The sequence below is a fragment of the Lineus longissimus genome, chromosome 5 (genome assembly GCF_910592395.1).
Source record: "Lineus longissimus chromosome 5, tnLinLong1.2, whole genome shotgun sequence".
Taxonomy (NCBI): domain Eukaryota; kingdom Metazoa; phylum Nemertea; class Pilidiophora; order Heteronemertea; family Lineidae; genus Lineus; species Lineus longissimus.
Window position 1 is genome coordinate 21922930 of NC_088312.1, and position 18371 is coordinate 21941300.

Consider the following 18371-nt stretch of genomic DNA (forward strand, 5'->3'; position numbering starts at 1 on the left):
TTTGGTTAGCACACGTACATGCCTAGCTGAAGTCATTTAGACGAAACACGGATTAAGAATGGGGAAGAAAAAGAAGGATAGCGTGGAGGTGAGTCTTGGTGGTCTCTCGGTATCAGCCCCCCCCCCCCCCCTCAATGATTCCACGATTTCCTGGTCACTGCCAAAGTTTGCCATGAAGGATGGCATCATGGGTGGGGTAAGACGGCCATACTGCGGCACCAACAAGGAGAGATTGGGCGTTGCCGCTCTGCAGTAAAATTACTGAGGACTCCAGCAGAATGTCGGATGGAGCCGGTTTGACAATCCTGGGTATAGGCCTCCACCCTGTCCCTCCCTTGGGAACATCTGGCCAACTATTAGAAAGGTCGGGGTTGGTCGCTCTGCAAGAATCCAGTAAGGCAAGGCCCTCATTGTCTCTCCTTACCGGGCGACAGGACGAGGAGTGTCCACTGCGTCCAGAACGTATAGTAAGGCCAGCCGGCCTGGCTTTACATGATTTTTGTCAAATATTTCAGGTGGAGTTCGACAACCTTGGGTATACTGAGCAGATCCCTCCGGTGACCAGCACCCAGCCCACTGTGACACCAGCCGCCAAGAAACCCGCGTTCTGTGACCGCTCCGCAACTTGTTGCTGTATTTGGTTCACGTTCATTCTGGTGTTTCTCATCTACTCGGGCGTCATTGTCGGAGTCTGTGTCATATATCTCGGTAAGTGCTTCGAAATTGTTTTCTTCGGAAAAAGCTTATGGAATAAGTACACTTTACGATTTCTCACAATCTAAAGGACTATGAAAATGGTGCGGACTCCACTAGTCGAATCAGACCTGTGATCAATGTGCATCGGTGGTTGACATTTGGACAAATAATATGCTCCCTCAGTGTGATTTTTGAAGACCGTGTTTAGCGGGATACTGCTCCCAGGCCTTGTGTTTCGTCCCCACTAAAGCGGTTATGGTTAGTTGCGACCCCAAAGCGAAGCGCTGCGCAATGTATTTACATGTTCATTGAAAACGACACTTTTGCACCCGATCTGTTTTCAAATTTTATTACTAATTCAAGAAACATTTAATCAAATTGCAGTATATGGTGGCAGCATCCCTAGGGCAGACCACCATCCAGGTCCTTCTGAACCCACGAACCCCCCGCCCGTCTTCACGACGCCTCAAGCCTTCACAGGCTCGTTGGTAATAGACCAACCATGGGACACAGCCCTCTCAAACCAGAACTCGGCCTACTACAAACTGTTCACAGAATCGGTACAAAATCAGGTGAGCGTCTTTCAATAACGTATATGACAAGAATACGAATTTCTTCCAACCTCCTTCCAACCTTTTAGACAATTGATGACAACATTTCTATTTCAGATATCCAGTGCTCTAAAAGGGTTCCCCGATCCGGCTATTGAGAATGCAGACGTCAAAATAACTGGCATAGGGTAAGATGTTCTTTGGCGATGCTAAGTGGCGGGGTTTTTTGGGAGGGGGACCTATAGGTCCAAGGCAAGTTGGCCCCAACAATCTGCTATTAACACACTGGCGATTTGTGAATAGGATTCGGAGAATGTAAGGGCTAGTTTACCCCCAAACCCCCTCCTTTTAACCTTACATATCCAATGTTATAATTTGATAACATAACTTGTAAACTCCTTCCATTTCCAAAAATGTCAGAGGCAACCCTAACGTCCAGATCTCAAAATTTATGCTACCTATGTATTACTTTTGGCTCAATGAAAAGTATAGGCCTACTCAAACATGCATGATTCTTTTTACTCCACACATCCTTGGAGTCGCTGTTAATGATAACGGTTTTCGCCATGTTTTTACTGTTCTCATAGGCAAGGTAGTGTGGTGGTCCAGTTCTTACTACAAATCAAGACTGGCCTGCGCAGTTACACAACTAAACCCGACCAAGCGATCAAGGCGCACATCAAGCAGAACTGGATGCGAGTTAGCCTTTTTAAACTGATGGATGATTCCTTGACAGTCGGGGCAAGAGTAGTGTGTGAGGAGAGACCAGAGTGTACCGACAAGACTTGTGTTGACATCCAGCAAGGTTGCATCAAGGGCAAGGTCAGGAGCCTCGATGTGGGTCAAGGCCAGGTCAAGGTCAGACAGTATCTGGGAGTGCCATTCGCAGAGCCACCTGTTGGGAAGTTACGTTTTGCTGACCCGCGGCCAGCGAAAGCTTGGGGTGAGCAAAATTGTTATTACATTGATTGGAAGTGAAGCAACGTTTTCTCAAGTGAACAACAATGTACAGTGCTCGAAAAATCTTTTTGAGTTCTTTAAACACACTTAGTAGTAGTAGACGCTAAGTTGAGGCATGGAGTGCATGCGTCATGCAGGAAGACTTCTCTCATTTGAAGGAAGTAAGCATAGCTTCAGAAGTATAAAGAATGAATAATAGGCCTATTCCCGAGCAGACGATGTAACATTCAAGGATGAAATAATAATGCCTTGTCTGCAGCTAATAGTGTAGCAGTTTTAAATGTCCATGGATAAAATGCCCTGGGGACAAATGATTTTCAAGGGACGTTGCATGGGTACAGCATGTGCGAATTCAGATGATTTTTTTTCTAGACGGAGTCTTAGACGCCACCAACTACGGCCCTGCCTGCATTCTTCCAGTGGACGAAATATACCCCAAGACTTTCTGGTCCACGTGGATGTGGAACCCGCCTGGGAACAGAAGTGAAGACTGCCTTCAACTCAACGTCTTTGTTCCTGAAGGTGCCAAGAACGCATCTGTCCTGGTGAGTAAAAAACCAAAAAAACTCACCTGAATCGACATTCTACGGTCCCTGCGCGATAGTGTGGCATATGAACGTTCCATATGAATGGACCTTTGGCGCCTGACCCCATATCTGTGGACCCCGTAGCAGACCCGGCTTGGGGACGTTGTTGGAGACTTAGAAGTTCTAGATCGTGACAACCAAGGAGAAAGAAAGGAATTTTAACGTCACTCGTATAACCGAGGTGCAAGTGGAACGCATGTGTAATGATATATGAAACATAGGTGCCTGCTTGGCATTCTGATTTGGAGCCTCTAGAGCTCGCAGTAACGCCAGTTTTCTCCGCAAACCGATTGGTCACACGAAAAAGGGTTCTTGAGAGGTGCTTTTGAGAACCCGTGAGTGCTTAGGGGTTCTGCCAAGAACCTTGTGGTGTGACGGCTCTTCTGAAACGTCGACAGGGTGCTTCGTATAGCACCCTCGGTCTTGTCAGGTTCCATATTGAACCTTATCCAAGGAGAAGGTTCAATAATGAAGCCTGAGGTTCCTCATGATCCCTACAGAAACAAAAAGGGTGCTACACGATCAGGTTCGATGAAGAACTATGGTGACAGCAGGTCGTCGCTGCGACAGCCGTGTTGTCCGTAAACAAGATATATTTTTGTCTCACTCACACTGCAGGCATATCTTGTTCTGATATTCAGGTTTGGATATTCGGCGGTGGATTCTATAGTGGTTCGGCTGTTCTTACCTTCTATGATGGGTCGGTGCTAGCAGTCAGCCAACAGGTAGTCGTGGTCACCATGAACTACCGCGTTGGAATGTTGGGATTCCTTAGTACAGGAGATGGAAGAATCAGGGGTAAGTAATTGTTCTTCTGTCTTTTCCTCTTCTTCTTCTTCCTCTCCGCGTCATGTAGGTGCCTCCGATCTTTACACTCCGGACGCCGTGGACCGGCTTCGTCCTGTCGCATCGAGGAAAGACGATCAGGATAACGAAGTGGGCGGCATGGGAGTCTACCGATCCTTTGCCGAACCATCTCAAACGACCCTGATGTCTCGACATCAGTAGGTTAAGGGTCCAGTTCTAAGGCAATGCTTCAGGGGATGGGGGAGGGGGGGGGCGGTCTCTACATACAACACTTTCAATAATTCAGGAAACTTCGGGCTGAAAGACCAACTTCTCGCTTTGCAATGGGTGCGCGACAACATCGCTGATCTTGGTGGCAATCCTGACTCAGTGACGCTGTTTGGCGAGAGTGCCGGTGGGGCGAGCGTCGGCTTCCATATGATGTCCCCGCTGAGTCAAGGTCTGTTCCAGCGTGGGGTCATCCACAGTGCCTCTCCGGGGGCGCGGTGGGCCTACATGACCCCATCTCAGGCGATGAAGAGAAGTGACGCTATGTTTCAGAAGTTTAACTGCAACCAACCAGATACAGAAAAGCTACTGGAGTGTTTGAGGTGAGCGTTTGTGGATAGACTGCCGGATTCGCGGTGTAGCAGATGGGTTTGAGGTTGAAGAGGACATCTTCTCGGTGCGTTTTGATTCTTCTATACTGACTCCCGAGGTGTGTGCAAGGAATCAATATGTGTAGTACTGTACACTTGATGTTGAACGTTGCCGAAAAACGTGTTAGTACCCTTTTTTAAACACCACATTCGCATTATATAGAGAGGCAAACTGAATGTGTATGTGGTTGAAAAATGTCTGAGACGGTCAAGAGAAGCTGCAAGGGAACACGCAACTCACATGACCCATTGTTTCTCATTTTCTATGAAAAAGTGGGTCAATATTGGAAGTGCGAAGGCCTGAAAAAAACCTGGTAGCATTTGTAACCTCCTTTTCAGGGCTCTGAAGGCAGAAGATATTGGTAATGACTGGAATGACTACATCGTTACCAATATACTCATGTTCGCATGGGTACCAACCATCGATGGTGAATTCATACCCGACGACCCATTCGAAATGACGAGGAAAGGTTTCCCAAGCGACGCAGAGCTGATGATCGGTTTCAACAAAGATGAAGGAACGTTTTGGAACCTGTATGCATATCCTCAGCTCACGAAAGACAAGGCGTACTGTCCACTCTCGGCAGAAGAGTTTGATAGAGCCGCTAGGTCCGCCTTGTCAACCTTCCCGCGGGATGTCCAGGATGATGTCGTAAGGATGTACTCAAAAGACATCACAGACGGCAACTCCAGGACTGTCGCACTGGATCGCATCACTGGAGAATTCCTCAGCTTTTCGTGCCCCACTGCCCTATTCGCCAACGCGTTCTCTGACGGTGGGACCGCGAAGAAGGTTTACATGTATAAACTGGACTACCGCGCTTCGAATGAGATGTGGCCGGAATGGATGGGAGTGATTCACGGCGCTGACATTCAGGTTAGTCTTGCCATAACCGGTGTATCTTCTAATCAGGTATCAAAGAAACAAACTCAGTAAATATCATGAAGTGGCGGAGCGGCACTGTCTCTAAACTACATATACTCCTATGAACTAAACCCGGACGCAGAATCCGGGCTCGTCTCTCCTTCTCCCCATGGAAAGAAGTACATGTATGTAGGCCCCCATAGGCTGACGAATGAGCTGCCTCTGGCGCTCACAATAAACAATCATAGTTTGAAGGGAACAACTTGCGCACGGGACCAAGGTGGCTGGACGGTAGTACTCATGGTTGCCAGCATTCGCCGCCACATGTAGTGTCGCATGTGATTTTTGCTAGATTTTTGCAGATTGGATTTGGACAGAGCTTGCAAATTCCAGGTAGGCTATACAGGTAGGCCTACATGTTCCACTGTCCTGTTTATTGCAGAGTGATAATTTTTCAATGATTCTGTTTGGTGAAATTCCGTCAAAATACGCAACTTTCCTTTCTAGTGGTTTTTTGGCACTCCGCTGAATCAAGATTACATTGACCTCCACAAAAGTCAACACAACGTCTCAGACTACACCGCCGCTGAGAAAACCCTCGCGAGGAAGATTACTACCTTCCTTGGATCATTTGCAAAAACTGGGTATTTGATGACACCTTTCCCTTCCCATGCGGAATTACTTTTGAGACTCTATCAACAAACTAAGGTTCAAAACATTGCCAACCTCACTAGCCAGGGTGGCGAGCATCCGTATAATACGTCACGCCGGTTTTCGTCGTTACGGGACTCCGCCACGGCCGCAAACTCCCCTGTACATGTTCATGTACTTTTATACAAAGAACTTATTCTCGAAGGATTCAAGCCCTTTTTTCAGAAGACATAGAAACGAAATCTTTACAGATGAATAACTGATAAGTAAACTTGGATGATTGCGCCCAAAACATCCTACGTCTTCTCAAATGAGCGGGTTTGTAATACGCCGCGTATCGAGCTTTGTAGTTCTCTGACAGCGAAGCTGGGGGCGGCTGTAAGTATCAAATGACCTATTCGTATTGTTTTTACATGCAGCACCCCAAGCAGCCAAGGTGACCCAGCTTGGCCAAAGTACGATACAACAAGTTACCAGGGGTTGCGAATCACCCCGACAGGGACCTTGGAGACGATGACGGTTAACGAGGGAACAAGATGCTCCACCCTGTGGCAATATCAGAAAACAGATGATTGTTGTGATCTAAACACAGGTAGAATATTAGTCACTAGATAATGCAGTGCTCGCTCAGTTCATACTGAACTTCCAGGGGTATTTCCTCCGTAGGGTCAAGATGGCTCAGGTAAGATAACGGGCCAAAGACATTTTGGAGTTAGGTCATATTTGTTGCATGCGATCACAGCGACAAAATCTCTCGCCGTTTGCGAGGCGATCTAACCACGAAGACATACCTATTTTATTTAAACGGAACAATCGTCTGCATAAATTTGAAGAACACAAAGCAGAAGTCAACATAGACATCTGAAGTTATGAGAAAATATGCAGAACTGGAAAATGAAATGTCCATAAGAAGGTTATATTAACCAGTGTGGGGATTCGGACAGTGTCAGCAAATCACTTGGAAGCACAGGCAGATTCAACCGCGAATATTTCCTGTTCTATGGCACTCGATGTGGATTTGCTGGTTGGTATTTCTGGATGATAGCTATCATCTGTTAATAGGTTTATAATGATGAAGATATCCTGAATAAGTAGATAAATCAGTGTTTTTGTATCTCTATGACAAATTGATGGCACAATTTGCGCTTATTTCTACCATAATTGCCAACGTGATTACGAGGGCTAGGTTCAAACCGTTTTATAAAGACTAGTGACAAAATGCAAAAAAATATACGGCAGACTGTCTGCTAGCGAAATACGGCTACAAACCATTTCGTCGGGACATTCGAAACGGCAATATGTACATGTATCTCTTCTCTCTCATCTCGGCATTCCTACTGCTCAAGGTGCACGGACACGGTAAGCCTTAACCAGTTCGACACTAAGTTAATGCCCTTGATCTTCCATACTGCATTGTACGCCTCTTGGCCAACTACTGTGTAGGCGCTATTTAGTCGGTTTTGGTGCGTCTGTTTCAAATATAGACCGATATACATGTTGAACATTTGTACAGGCGCCCTTTAACCGGTACACAGTATTATGCGGTGTCGACGTACGGCATGCCTATTTACCCGTGGGCCGGAACAGCAACAACCGGCTTAAACACGACAATACAGTACATGACATTGTATAGCTTGTGGTCGAGATAGAGCAAAATTCTGCTTTTGAGGTATTCTTGATTTTCCGCTTTGGAAATGCGTCAATATACACAATTATTGCGATTACCCAATATTGGTTAGGCAGGCAGAAAAAGGAAGGAAGGTAGCAAAAAACCAAAAGAATTAAAAGTTTGGGCTATTGTTTATGGGTAATATAATGATACATCATCAGTCGATAGAAAGGTCCACATTTTCTTCCAGGGCACCGATATAGCACTTTTGGTGGCTCGCTGACCGTCTCTGATGAGGGGTTTCCCTGGAAAGACACTCTTCTCGATACGAACTCGCCATACTATGATGCCTACAGCCGCATCATAAAGCAAGAGGTATTATTTTATCAGTCAGGATAGAGTATTTAGAAGATTCCTTTATTCATGTCATCCGATGTTATTAGATGCATATTTCTCGCTCACCTATCCACCGATAAACCACCCTAAGGCACCTATTCCATAGAGGTATACGGTATACTACACTATACGCGAACAATGGCTTTACAAAGGGTGCATGACCATGAAACTATTGTTCGCGTATAGTATAGTAGGCACCTATTCCATAGAGCTATACCCTATACTATACTATACGCGAACAATGGCTTCACAAAGGGTGCATGACCATGAAACTATTGTTCGCGTATAGTATAGTATAGGGTATAGCTCTATGGAATAGGTGCCTTAGGCACCTATTCCATAGAGCTATACCCCATACTATACTATACGCGAACAATGGCTTCACAAAGGGTGCATGACCATGAAACTATTGTTCGCGTATAGTATAGTATAGGGTATAGCTCTATGGAATAGGTGCCTTAGGCACCTATTCCATAGAGCTATACCCTATACTATACTATACTATACGAGGCACCTTCTCCATAGAGCTATACCCTATACTACACTATTGTTCGCGTATAGTATAGTATACTATACTATACGAGGCACCTTCTCCATAGAGCTATACCCTATACTACACTATACGCGAACAATGGCTTCACAAAGGGTGCATGACCATGAAACTATTGTTCGCGTATAGTATAGTGTAGTGTAGTGTAGTGTAGTGTAGTGTAGTGTAGTGTAGTGTAGTGTAGTGTAGTGTAGTGTAGTGTAGTGTAGTGTAGTGTAGTGTAGTGTAGTGTAGTGTAGTGTAGTGTAGTGTAGTGTAGTGTAGTGTAGTGTAGTGTAGTGTAGTGTAGTGTAGTGTAGTGTAGTGTAGTGTAGTGTAGTGTAGTGTAGTGTAGTGTAGTGTAGTGTAGTGTAGTGTAGTGTAGTGTAGTGTAGTGTAGTGTAGTGTAGTGTAGTGTAGTGTAGTGTAGTGTAGTGTAGTGTAGTGTAGTGTAGTGTAGTGTAGTGTAGTGTAGTGTAGTGTAGTGTAGTGTAGTGTAGTGTAGTGTAGTGTAGTGTAGTGTAGTGTAGTGTAGTGTAGTGTAGTGTAGTGTAGTGTAGTGTAGTGTAGTGTAGTGTAGTGTAGTGTAGTGTAGTGTAGTGTAGTGTAGTGTAGTGTAGTGTAGTGTAGTGTAGTGTAGTGTAGTGTAGTGTAGTGTAGTGTAGTGTAGTGTAGTGTAGTGTAGTGTAGTGTAGTGTAGTGTAGTGTAGTGTAGTGTAGTGTAGTGTAGTGTAGTGTAGTGTAGTGTAGTGTAGTGTAGTGTAGTGTAGTGTAGTGTAGTGTAGTGTAGTGTAGTGTAGTGTAGTGTAGTGTAGTGTAGTGTAGTGTAGTGTAGTGTAGTGTAGTGTAGTGTAGTGTAGTGTAGTGTAGTGTAGTGTAGTGTAGTGTAGTGTAGTGTAGTGTAGTGTAGTGTAGTGTAGTGTAGTGTAGTGTAGTGTAGTGTAGTGTAGTGTAGTGTAGTGTAGTGTAGTGTAGTGTAGTGTAGTGTAGTGTAGTGTAGTGTAGTGTAGTGTAGTGTAGTGTAGTGTAGTATAGTATAGTATAGTATAGTATAGTATAGTATAGTATAGTATAGTATAGTATAGTATAGTATAGTATAGTATAGTATAGTATAGTATAGTATAGTATAGTATAGTATAGTATAGTATAGTATAGTATAGTATAGTATAGTATAGTATAGTATAGTATAGTATAGTATAGTATAGTATAGTATAGTATAGTATAGTATAGTATAGTATAGTATAGTATAGTATAGTATAGTATAGTATAGTATAGTATAGTATAGTATAGTATAGTATAGTATAGTATAGTATAGTATAGTATAGTATAGTATAGTATAGTATAGTATAGTATAGTATAGTATAGTATAGTATAGTATAGTATAGTATAGTATAGTATAGTATAGTATAGTATAGTATAGTATAGTATAGTATAGTATAGTATAGTATAGTATAGTATAGTATAGTATAGTATAGTATAGTATAGTATAGTATAGTATAGTATAGTATAGTATAGTATAGTATAGTATAGTATAGTATAGTATAGTATAGTATAGTATAGTATAGTATAGTATAGTATAGTATAGTATAGTATAGTATAGTATAGTATAGTATAGTATAGTATAGTATAGTATAGTATAGTATAGTATAGTATAGTATAGTATAGTATAGTATAGTATAGTATAGTATAGTATAGTATAGTATAGTATAGTATAGTATAGTATAGTATAGTATAGTATAGTATAGTATAGTATAGTATAGTATAGTATAGTATAGTATAGTATAGTATAGTATAGTATAGTATAGTATAGTATAGTATAGTATAGTATAGTATAGTATAGTATAGTATAGTATAGTATAGTATAGTATAGTATAGTATAGTATAGTATAGTATAGTATAGTATAGTATAGTATAGTATAGTATAGTATAGTATAGTATAGTATAGTATAGTATAGTATAGTATAGTATAGTATAGTATAGTATAGTATAGTATAGTATAGTATAGTATAGTATAGTATAGTATAGTATAGTATAGTATAGTATAGTATAGTATAGTATAGTATAGTATAGTATAGTATAGTATAGTATAGTATAGTATAGTATAGTATAGTATAGTATAGTATAGTATAGTATAGTATAGTATAGTATAGTATAGTATAGTATAGTATAGTATAGTATAGTATAGTATAGTATAGTATAGTATAGTATAGTATAGTATAGTATAGTATAGTATAGTATAGTATAGTATAGTATAGTATAGTATAGTATAGTATAGTATAGTATAGTATAGTATAGTATAGTATAGTATAGTATAGTATAGTATAGTATAGTATAGTATAGTATAGTATAGTAGTATAGTATAGTATAGTATAGTATAGTATAGTATAGTATAGTATAGTATAGTATAGTATAGTATAGTATAGTATAGTATAGTATAGTATAGTATAGTATAGTATAGTATAGTATAGTATAGTATAGTATAGTATAGTATAGTATAGTATAGTATAGTATAGTATAGTATAGTATAGTATAGTATAGTATAGTATAGTATAGTATAGTATAGTATAGTATAGTATAGTATAGTATAGTATAGTATAGTATAGTATAGTATAGTATAGTATAGTATAGTATAGTATAGTATAGTATAGTATAGTATAGTATAGTATAGTATAGTATAGTATAGTATAGTATAGTATAGTATAGTATAGTATAGTATAGTATAGTATAGTATAGTATAGGGTATAGCTCTATGGAATAGGTGCCTATGGCACCTATTCCATAGAGGTATACGGTATACTACACTATACGCGAACAATGGCTTCACAAAGGGTGCATGACCATGAAACTATTGTTCGCGTATAGTATAGTATAGGGTATAGCTCTATGGAATAGGTGCCTATGGCACCTATTCCATAGAGGTATACGGTATACTACACTATACGCGAACAATGGCTTCACAAAGGGTGCATGACCATGAAACTATTGTTCGCGTATAGTATAGTATAGGGTATAGCTCTATGGAATAGGTGCCTAAGGGTTGCTTAGTTTCGATGACGAGGCGGAGTACATCAACCACAACTCAATAAAGGAAATTTCTCCAGGTACATGTAGATGGTTGGGCGTCTCTTAATAACTTAGGTTTAGGATACGATCACTTAAAAGCTACCCGAAGCACATGAAAATATCATACACGATGAAACTCTTGACGATGAAGTCACCATGTTTAACAATGTTAAATTCTTTGTTTTAGTTGAAGACGACATTAAGTGCTTACAAAGATCCCGGGATACAGACAGCGAGTATAAAAGTTCTTGGTTTCGGGTTAGTTGACGACGGAGCTCAGGAACGTGCGCATGGATTACGGGAACACAATACCTTAGACTTACTCGAGACGCCTGCAATCCCTATTTCGTCTTGACAGAAGCAGTCTATTGACTTATTTACACATAGCAGGCGTGTTGCAAATATGTTGCTTGAGTTAGATCCTTCAAAATTCTTTTTCCTCTGTCATGTCTTTCATCATCAGACGTCCTGTCACTCTATTGGGCTTTTACAAGGATAATCTTTTTATCCATTGAAGGGCTGGGAGTGTGACTGCATACTTCGACCTGACCACAAAACATTACCTAAAAGGGACGGATGCTGAAGTGGCTAAGGCTTTAGCCTCTTACATTGCTGGCTATTGGACTGGGGGCATGAAGATAGACAAGAAGACAATAAGCGTGTCTCCAAAAACAGGTAAGGGTTTACCACAATATGAAACGGAAAAATGTACTCCATGTGATTGGTCAGTTATGAAGACAGCACCGGTGAGGCAGGATTCAGAGCTCTTCATTAGCCAATACGACCGGAAGTGGGACAAAATGTTGGTTCCGGGTATTTCCCAATACCCGTTTAAACGAAGCAAACGTTCAAATAGCTGTGAAAATTTCAACGATTTTGTAATAGGCCTACATTTCAAGCAGCATGATACGTGAGATGACGGGCGAGTGCATCTTTTTTCAGCACTAGATTCAAGCACACTAAAAGCTATTTCAGAGCGCTATTCCCAGCCGTTCACAGGTCACCAGTACACAATCATGAATATTATTTCCTCTTTTTCAGTTTGCTCAACAAGCTCAGAATGTGAAGGCAAACCCTGCGTCAACTCCAGGAATGGCTGCGTCAAGGGCAAGGTCAGGAGCCTTGATGTGGGAAAGGGCGAGGTCAAGGTCAACCAGTTCTTCAATATACCTTTCGCACAGCCACCTGTTGGGAAATTACGATTCGCTGATCCTTTGCCAGCCAAGTCATGGGGTAAGACTGGAGTGACCGAGTTTAGATTTCGAATGTATTGTTCACATTTCTTCTGTCTATCAGACTTTATTAAAATTGAGATGGGCCTGCAGTTCACAAAGACCAGCAGAGCAACTTAAGGATGGGAAGAAAATATTGCACGAGTGCAACACCAGTTTTTCCTAATGAGCAAGACAGAACCGTGCGAAAACGCCGCTGCCAAACATACCATTGCACTACTTCTCCATACATGTTCTCTTCTTTTTACTCGCATAACATTCGCATACGTCTATGGTTATTTCTTATTTCTCAAACTCTAACGGGATACATTACAATAGAAGCAACCCAGCCTGCAAGTGATGACTCGGCTATGCATTAACAAGTTTAGCGGCCACCCCCCCCCCCCCCCCCCCCCCTACTATACTTGAGCTATGAGTGACCATAGAAAACTGACTGACCGGCATTCCCGACTGTGGTGTTGCGCACTTATTTGTCACGACGATTCGCTTTTGCCCCCCTCCCAAAAACCACACACATACACTCCATGCCGACCCTAAAGTAATTTATTTCTTTTGATTTATTGTTCAGTTGGTGTCCATGATGGCACAGCGTACGGCCCTTCGTGCATGTTATCCAAAGATACCACATTCCCCGGTTTCTGGCCGGCGGAGATGTGGAACCCACCGGGAAAGATGAGTGAGGATTGCTTGCAGCTGAATATCTTCACACCACACGGAGTCAAGAATGCACCGGTCTTGGTGAGTTTGTCCGCACAGACCAAATACCTTTTTGGCGCCGGACGACGTCTATGTCTTTGATGTCTGTTTACTGGACAGACATGTTTTAGTTTAATCGCTATACTTTCCTCAAGCACGAAATCATTTGACGAATCAAAATTCCTGTACTCATTAAAGCCATTGTAGTGCCGAACAAGCAAGATATGTGTCTTCCCAGATTTTTGCTTGAGGCGATTGAAGATCTCAAAACCTCGCTGGCGGGATCACAAGGCATTGGTGTTTTTGAGAAAGGATCGGAATCGTTTCAAAGGACCCGATCATTTCAACGGAGAGTTGTCCATTTATGCAGTTATTTATTTATGCTACATTTATACTCCGGTTGACTTTCAGGTTTGGATATATGGAGGTGGATATTACAGTGGTACGAGTACCCTAGAGCTGTACGATGGTAGCGTCCTGGCTGCCAGTCAGAAGGCGGTCGTGGTCACGATTAACTACCGCGTGGGTATCCTTGGGTTCCTCAGCACAGGGGACGGAAGAATAAAGGGTGAGAATCACAGATTGTGCTGAGACTTTCACCCGAATTGATCGTGCAACAACATTCAGAATTCGGTTTGGTCAATCTTGCTGAAACAGTTCCAAGCTTGGAGGTTCTCATGATAAGTTATCAACGACTGTTCCCGAGCGCCGCGGCACTGATCATCGTATAATCATGAAAAAACACCTGCTTGTCTAAACACTGAGCAAATACTTTTGAAAGATTCATTACTTCACTTTTTTATAACTCTTATCTTCTGCAGGGAATTATGGCATCAAGGACCAGCGGCTCGCCTTGCAGTGGATCCAAAACAACATCGCCAGGTTTGGCGGCAACCCGAGATCAGTGACGTTATTCGGGGAGAGCGCCGGTGCGGCCAGCATTGGACTCCACATCCTCTCGGACACAACAAAGAACCTCTTCCAGCGCGCAGTGATGGAAAGCGCGTCGCCAAATGCCAGATGGGCGTTTATGTCCGTGACTCAGGCTAAGCGACGAGGGGCGAGGATGTTGGAGATACTGAAGTGTCAGCAGAGCGATGCCGATGCTGTGTTGGCTTGTCTGAGGTAAGTTATGAGATTTTGTCTGATATTTTACCTTGAACGAAATGTAGAACTCTGTGATGTAGAAGTGTGGTACATCAGCGAACGAGGCAGGGAAGGAGTCCTGAAGTGACTTGTCGGTTTAACCAAACCCTCGAGAGGTTTCCTGCTTTCCCTGTTCCCCGATTCGTTCGGCACCGGCAATAATTATCTAAGTAATGGTAGAGATCGTTTTCACTTGACCAGGTTTACTGTGTTTGTGCTGTTGAAACTCCCAACCGACTTCAAAATGTCATATTGTATCAAAGCAGCCCTCTCAATCTTGTCCTCGACATCATTTCCAGGGCTAAATCGGCCGAATCTTTAGCCTTCAACAGTGCTGACTGGATCGTTAAGAATGCCATGATCTTCCCCTGGGCCCCGACACCTGACGGCGAGTTCCTCAAGGGGAACCCCTTCGAGATGACGGAAGCAGCCGACTTCAACCGCGACGTCGACATCATGATTGGCTTCAACAAAAATGAGGGGACCTATTGGAACCTCTATCTGTTTAGTAACCTCTACAGCAAAGACAAGCAGCAATGTCCCATCACCGTAGATCAATTCAACACTGCTGCAGATGGAGTATTGATGAACTTCACTGCGCCGGCGCGAAAGGACATCAAGCAGATATACTCTTCCGGAGTGACGGACGGGAATGCGTTGACTGTCGCCTTGGACCGGGTGGTGGGCGAGTTTCTGAGCTTTTCCTGTCCGGTGATTGAATTCACTAACAAGTACTCCGCGGGCGCCAGGAAGGCTTACATGTACAAGCTCGACCACAGGGCGAGCAATGAGCAATGGCCTGCTTGGATGGGCGTCATCCATGGTGCAGATATTCAGGTTGGTATCCGATGGGCCACATTGAAACAAATTCATTTTTGCCGCTGCTTCCTTTCTTGTCTCTGTTTGGACGTGGCGGTATCAGAGGAGGTTACGTGATGACGTCATCAAGGTTTTATCTGAAAAATTTCGTAATCTACTATAAGCTTACGTGTTTTATTTTCCTTCCAGTGGTTCTTTGGTATCCCCCTTGATACGATTTACAACGAGAAACACATACAGAACGACAAAATTCCATTATATACGGAGGCTGAGAAAGAATTTGCGAAGAAGATCATGGACTATCTTGGGACGTTTGCTAGGAATGGGTAAGGGCGGGCTCTAGGGCATCCCTTCTAACAACCGGCGCGTAAGCCGACGATCTTCAAGGACCAAGGGAGTATTGATGGCATTATTAGCAAGCTGAATACAGTCATGTCAGCTTCTAGAAGAGAGTATTACTTTCAATAACGGATGTAGACCACTTTAACATAGGCCTGGCCGTGGGAAGTACATACTGGAGCTGTTTTGCGGGTAACTCACTAATACCATTAGACCCCGCGGGTGTCGCCGATTGGTCACTGCCGTAAATGTCATGCCGCTTGATTCTGTGCACGTGACAGACTAGCGCGACGGCGAAACACACCGTCCCTAACCGTGTAACAGCAGGAGTTACCAAGTTATAATTATCGCTTTTCATTTTCAGGTCTCCTGGTAAAGCTGGCATTCCGAAGTGGCCCGCTTATACCAAGGACAATTTTAAGGCTTTACACTTTACAGAAACCATGAACATTGAAGAGGTGATATTGGTTGAAGGGACCAGGTGCGCACCCTATGCAAGGTTGTCCAGGGAGGAAACATGTTGCGTCCTCACCTAAGATCTACTCAGAAATACCAAAAACACTCTCTTTGGAGCAGAATTTTACTCAAAATTTTCTATTTTACTCAGAATGTAATTGTTAAATGTTGCATATTGAATTCTACATTCCCGTGTGCTAGTAAATTGACTCTCAAGCCTTGGATCCACTCCGCCGACCCGGACTCTGTTACACCAACGATTTGATTAACTCTGATGGTTCAGAATGGCGATAACATAGTTGGCGCGAACTTCTAACAGCATCGGGGATTGACAAGATTCGTGGTGATTTCCGGGGGTGATTTTAATCAAATATATATTCGATTAGTTTTTAGACTTGGACAACCTGCCATTGTTATCAGCAGTGGATTCGCTGACTCCCTTGATGAGTGCAGCGTTTTTTGGCGCCAAAACAATCGCCGTCTGTTCGGCATGCCGCCCGCCGGCATCTACGCTAGGGCGAGTTTCCTCATTCAAAAGTGAATAACAGCTGATAAAATAAACCAAAGTGGACATGCTTGGTGTCATTGGAAAGGGAATTTCATCAAAAATGAAACAAAATAGATAATGAAACAATTCTAACCTGCCGAAGGCGCGAATTTAGTGATTGAAATTGGAATTGAAAAATAAAATATTTTTGATGCCGGTGGAAAAGTGAGGCGGGCGGGGATTATAAACTATAATTTTTTTTATGGGGCCTTATAGCAGAAATGCATTATTTCTCTCGCGTGTATGCGGAATTGTAACAGCTCAGACGCTGAAACGAGAGATGCAACATCGATTTATAGCTCCTTGGGTGTCCTGGCATAATTGAACCTGATCACAGATTGGTCTTTGCGGATCCGAAATAGACATAACAGGTTGGCCTTTGGGGTACTTTTAGTCATCGGATCTCATATTTGTCACAATGTGTCCTTAGACAACAACCATGCACATAGTAACCAGAACTAGGACATTATCACAACCTCCACTCGGGTGTCGATTGAACGAAGACATTGTCACAACATCAGAAACTGCTGTAGGAAGACATATTTCATCACATCCAGAACATGGCGTCCAGTGGTTCCAATGGGTGATATGAATAAAGACTAGTAAATGCTTTTACTTCAGTTTTGTACAGAAAGGCCTAATGTAAATGTACATGGGGTTTTCAGTAAAAGCAATTGCTAGTCTTTATTCATATCACCCAATATACTCAACAACACCTGGGGGTATATGATAATTAGGACGTTCTTTCCCAAATCTGATGCGAGTCTACTAAGAAACACCATATTTATAAAAGAACAAACACCCAACTATAAATATTAATCCATGTTTTATTTACAAATCCACATCGTCATACAATTGGTTTGTTCATCCTTAAATCCAATCCATCACCATCAAGTCCAAAACATGCTATATGACATACAATATCTGCAATATACAAAATCTACAACACTTGAGTAATCAAGTGAAATAAAGACGAAGTACATGAACAATTTCATCAGGGGATACAGTTTTTGATAGATGTATATAAATAATAAATGGTAAAAAATATGATAATATCACAAGATTTTTCATTCTCTAAGGTCATACTGTTCTTGACCATAATATTCCATTGAATAATATTAGCAGAATCAGAGAATCCAAAATTATAGAATGGAAAGGCCTGATTTTGCAGAGCTAATCCCTCTTATGAGGAAAACTTTGGTGTTGATGGGGAGTAATAAATAACATTTACATATCCATGTCTTCAAGGCGACCCCATGAAGTGCCAACTTTTAGTTTCACGGGGAACCTAACTGAGAGGTCAAGTGCATTTTCCATACAGTGCTTGATGATCCTTGCAACCTCATCAACATTTCCTTGATTGACTTCGTACATCAACTCATCGTGAAGCTGAAGGACCAGGAATGCGCCCTCTGGTGAGTGCTGGCTGTTGAGGATTCGTTGACTTTGGCGTCTGTTAGTTTGGGCTGAAAAAGAATTTGGAAATATAGAGATTGCAATACCAATACTGATGGTAAATTTGTGTGGATGTCCAATTGGCCTGGGCACCTCCAATATGAAGCGAGGCTGATATCCTTCATCTTCGGCCGGGTTCCCATTTGGTCTGGCTTCTCACCTGCAACCTCTCTGGCGAGTTAGAAACTTCCAGTACAGCTTCCCTGGTCACTAAAGCACACAAGCTGGAGCACCATGACATGGCATTGGACCAGCAGTGATGAATCTCTACAGTCCCAAACACAACTGACATCCTTAAATTTATGAATGTCATGCACAATCTATACATA

At 42.4% G+C, this 18371-nt stretch overlaps 2 protein-coding genes across 3 annotated transcripts in view; one reads left to right on the forward strand and one right to left on the reverse strand.

The window, feature by feature from the left end:
- On the forward strand, positions 1-17581 carry LOC135487621 (uncharacterized). 2 transcript variants are annotated; one of them, XM_064771597.1, is made up of 21 exons: positions 1-88; positions 516-708; positions 1081-1268; positions 1365-1435; positions 1835-2190; positions 2580-2752; positions 3436-3592; positions 3888-4191; positions 4579-5116; positions 5612-5748; positions 6175-6347; positions 7615-7739; positions 11540-11610; positions 11870-12027; positions 12394-12585; positions 13153-13322; positions 13692-13848; positions 14102-14405; positions 14726-15263; positions 15435-15571; positions 15949-17581. In XM_064771597.1, exons 1-21 carry the CDS (start codon positions 59-61, stop codon positions 16118-16120), a joined length of 4344 nt encoding a protein of 1447 aa, XP_064627667.1. In that variant the 5' UTR covers positions 1-58; the 3' UTR covers positions 16121-17581. The 2 variants fall into 2 exon arrangements, with proteins under 2 accessions (XP_064627667.1, XP_064627668.1); XM_064771598.1 differs by lacking the exons at positions 1-88; positions 516-708; positions 1081-1268; positions 1365-1435 and having other exon boundaries at positions 1991-2190; positions 2564-2752.
- The window catches only part of LOC135488610 (DNA polymerase theta-like), a 16717-nt gene continuing 15909 nt past the window's right edge, over positions 17564-18371 (reverse strand). The window contains exon 25 of the mRNA XM_064773255.1: positions 17564-18053. Within this exon, the coding sequence (XP_064629325.1) occupies positions 17815-18053 (239 nt within the window). The 3' untranslated portion in view covers positions 17564-17814. The remainder of the gene's footprint in view (positions 18054-18371) is intronic.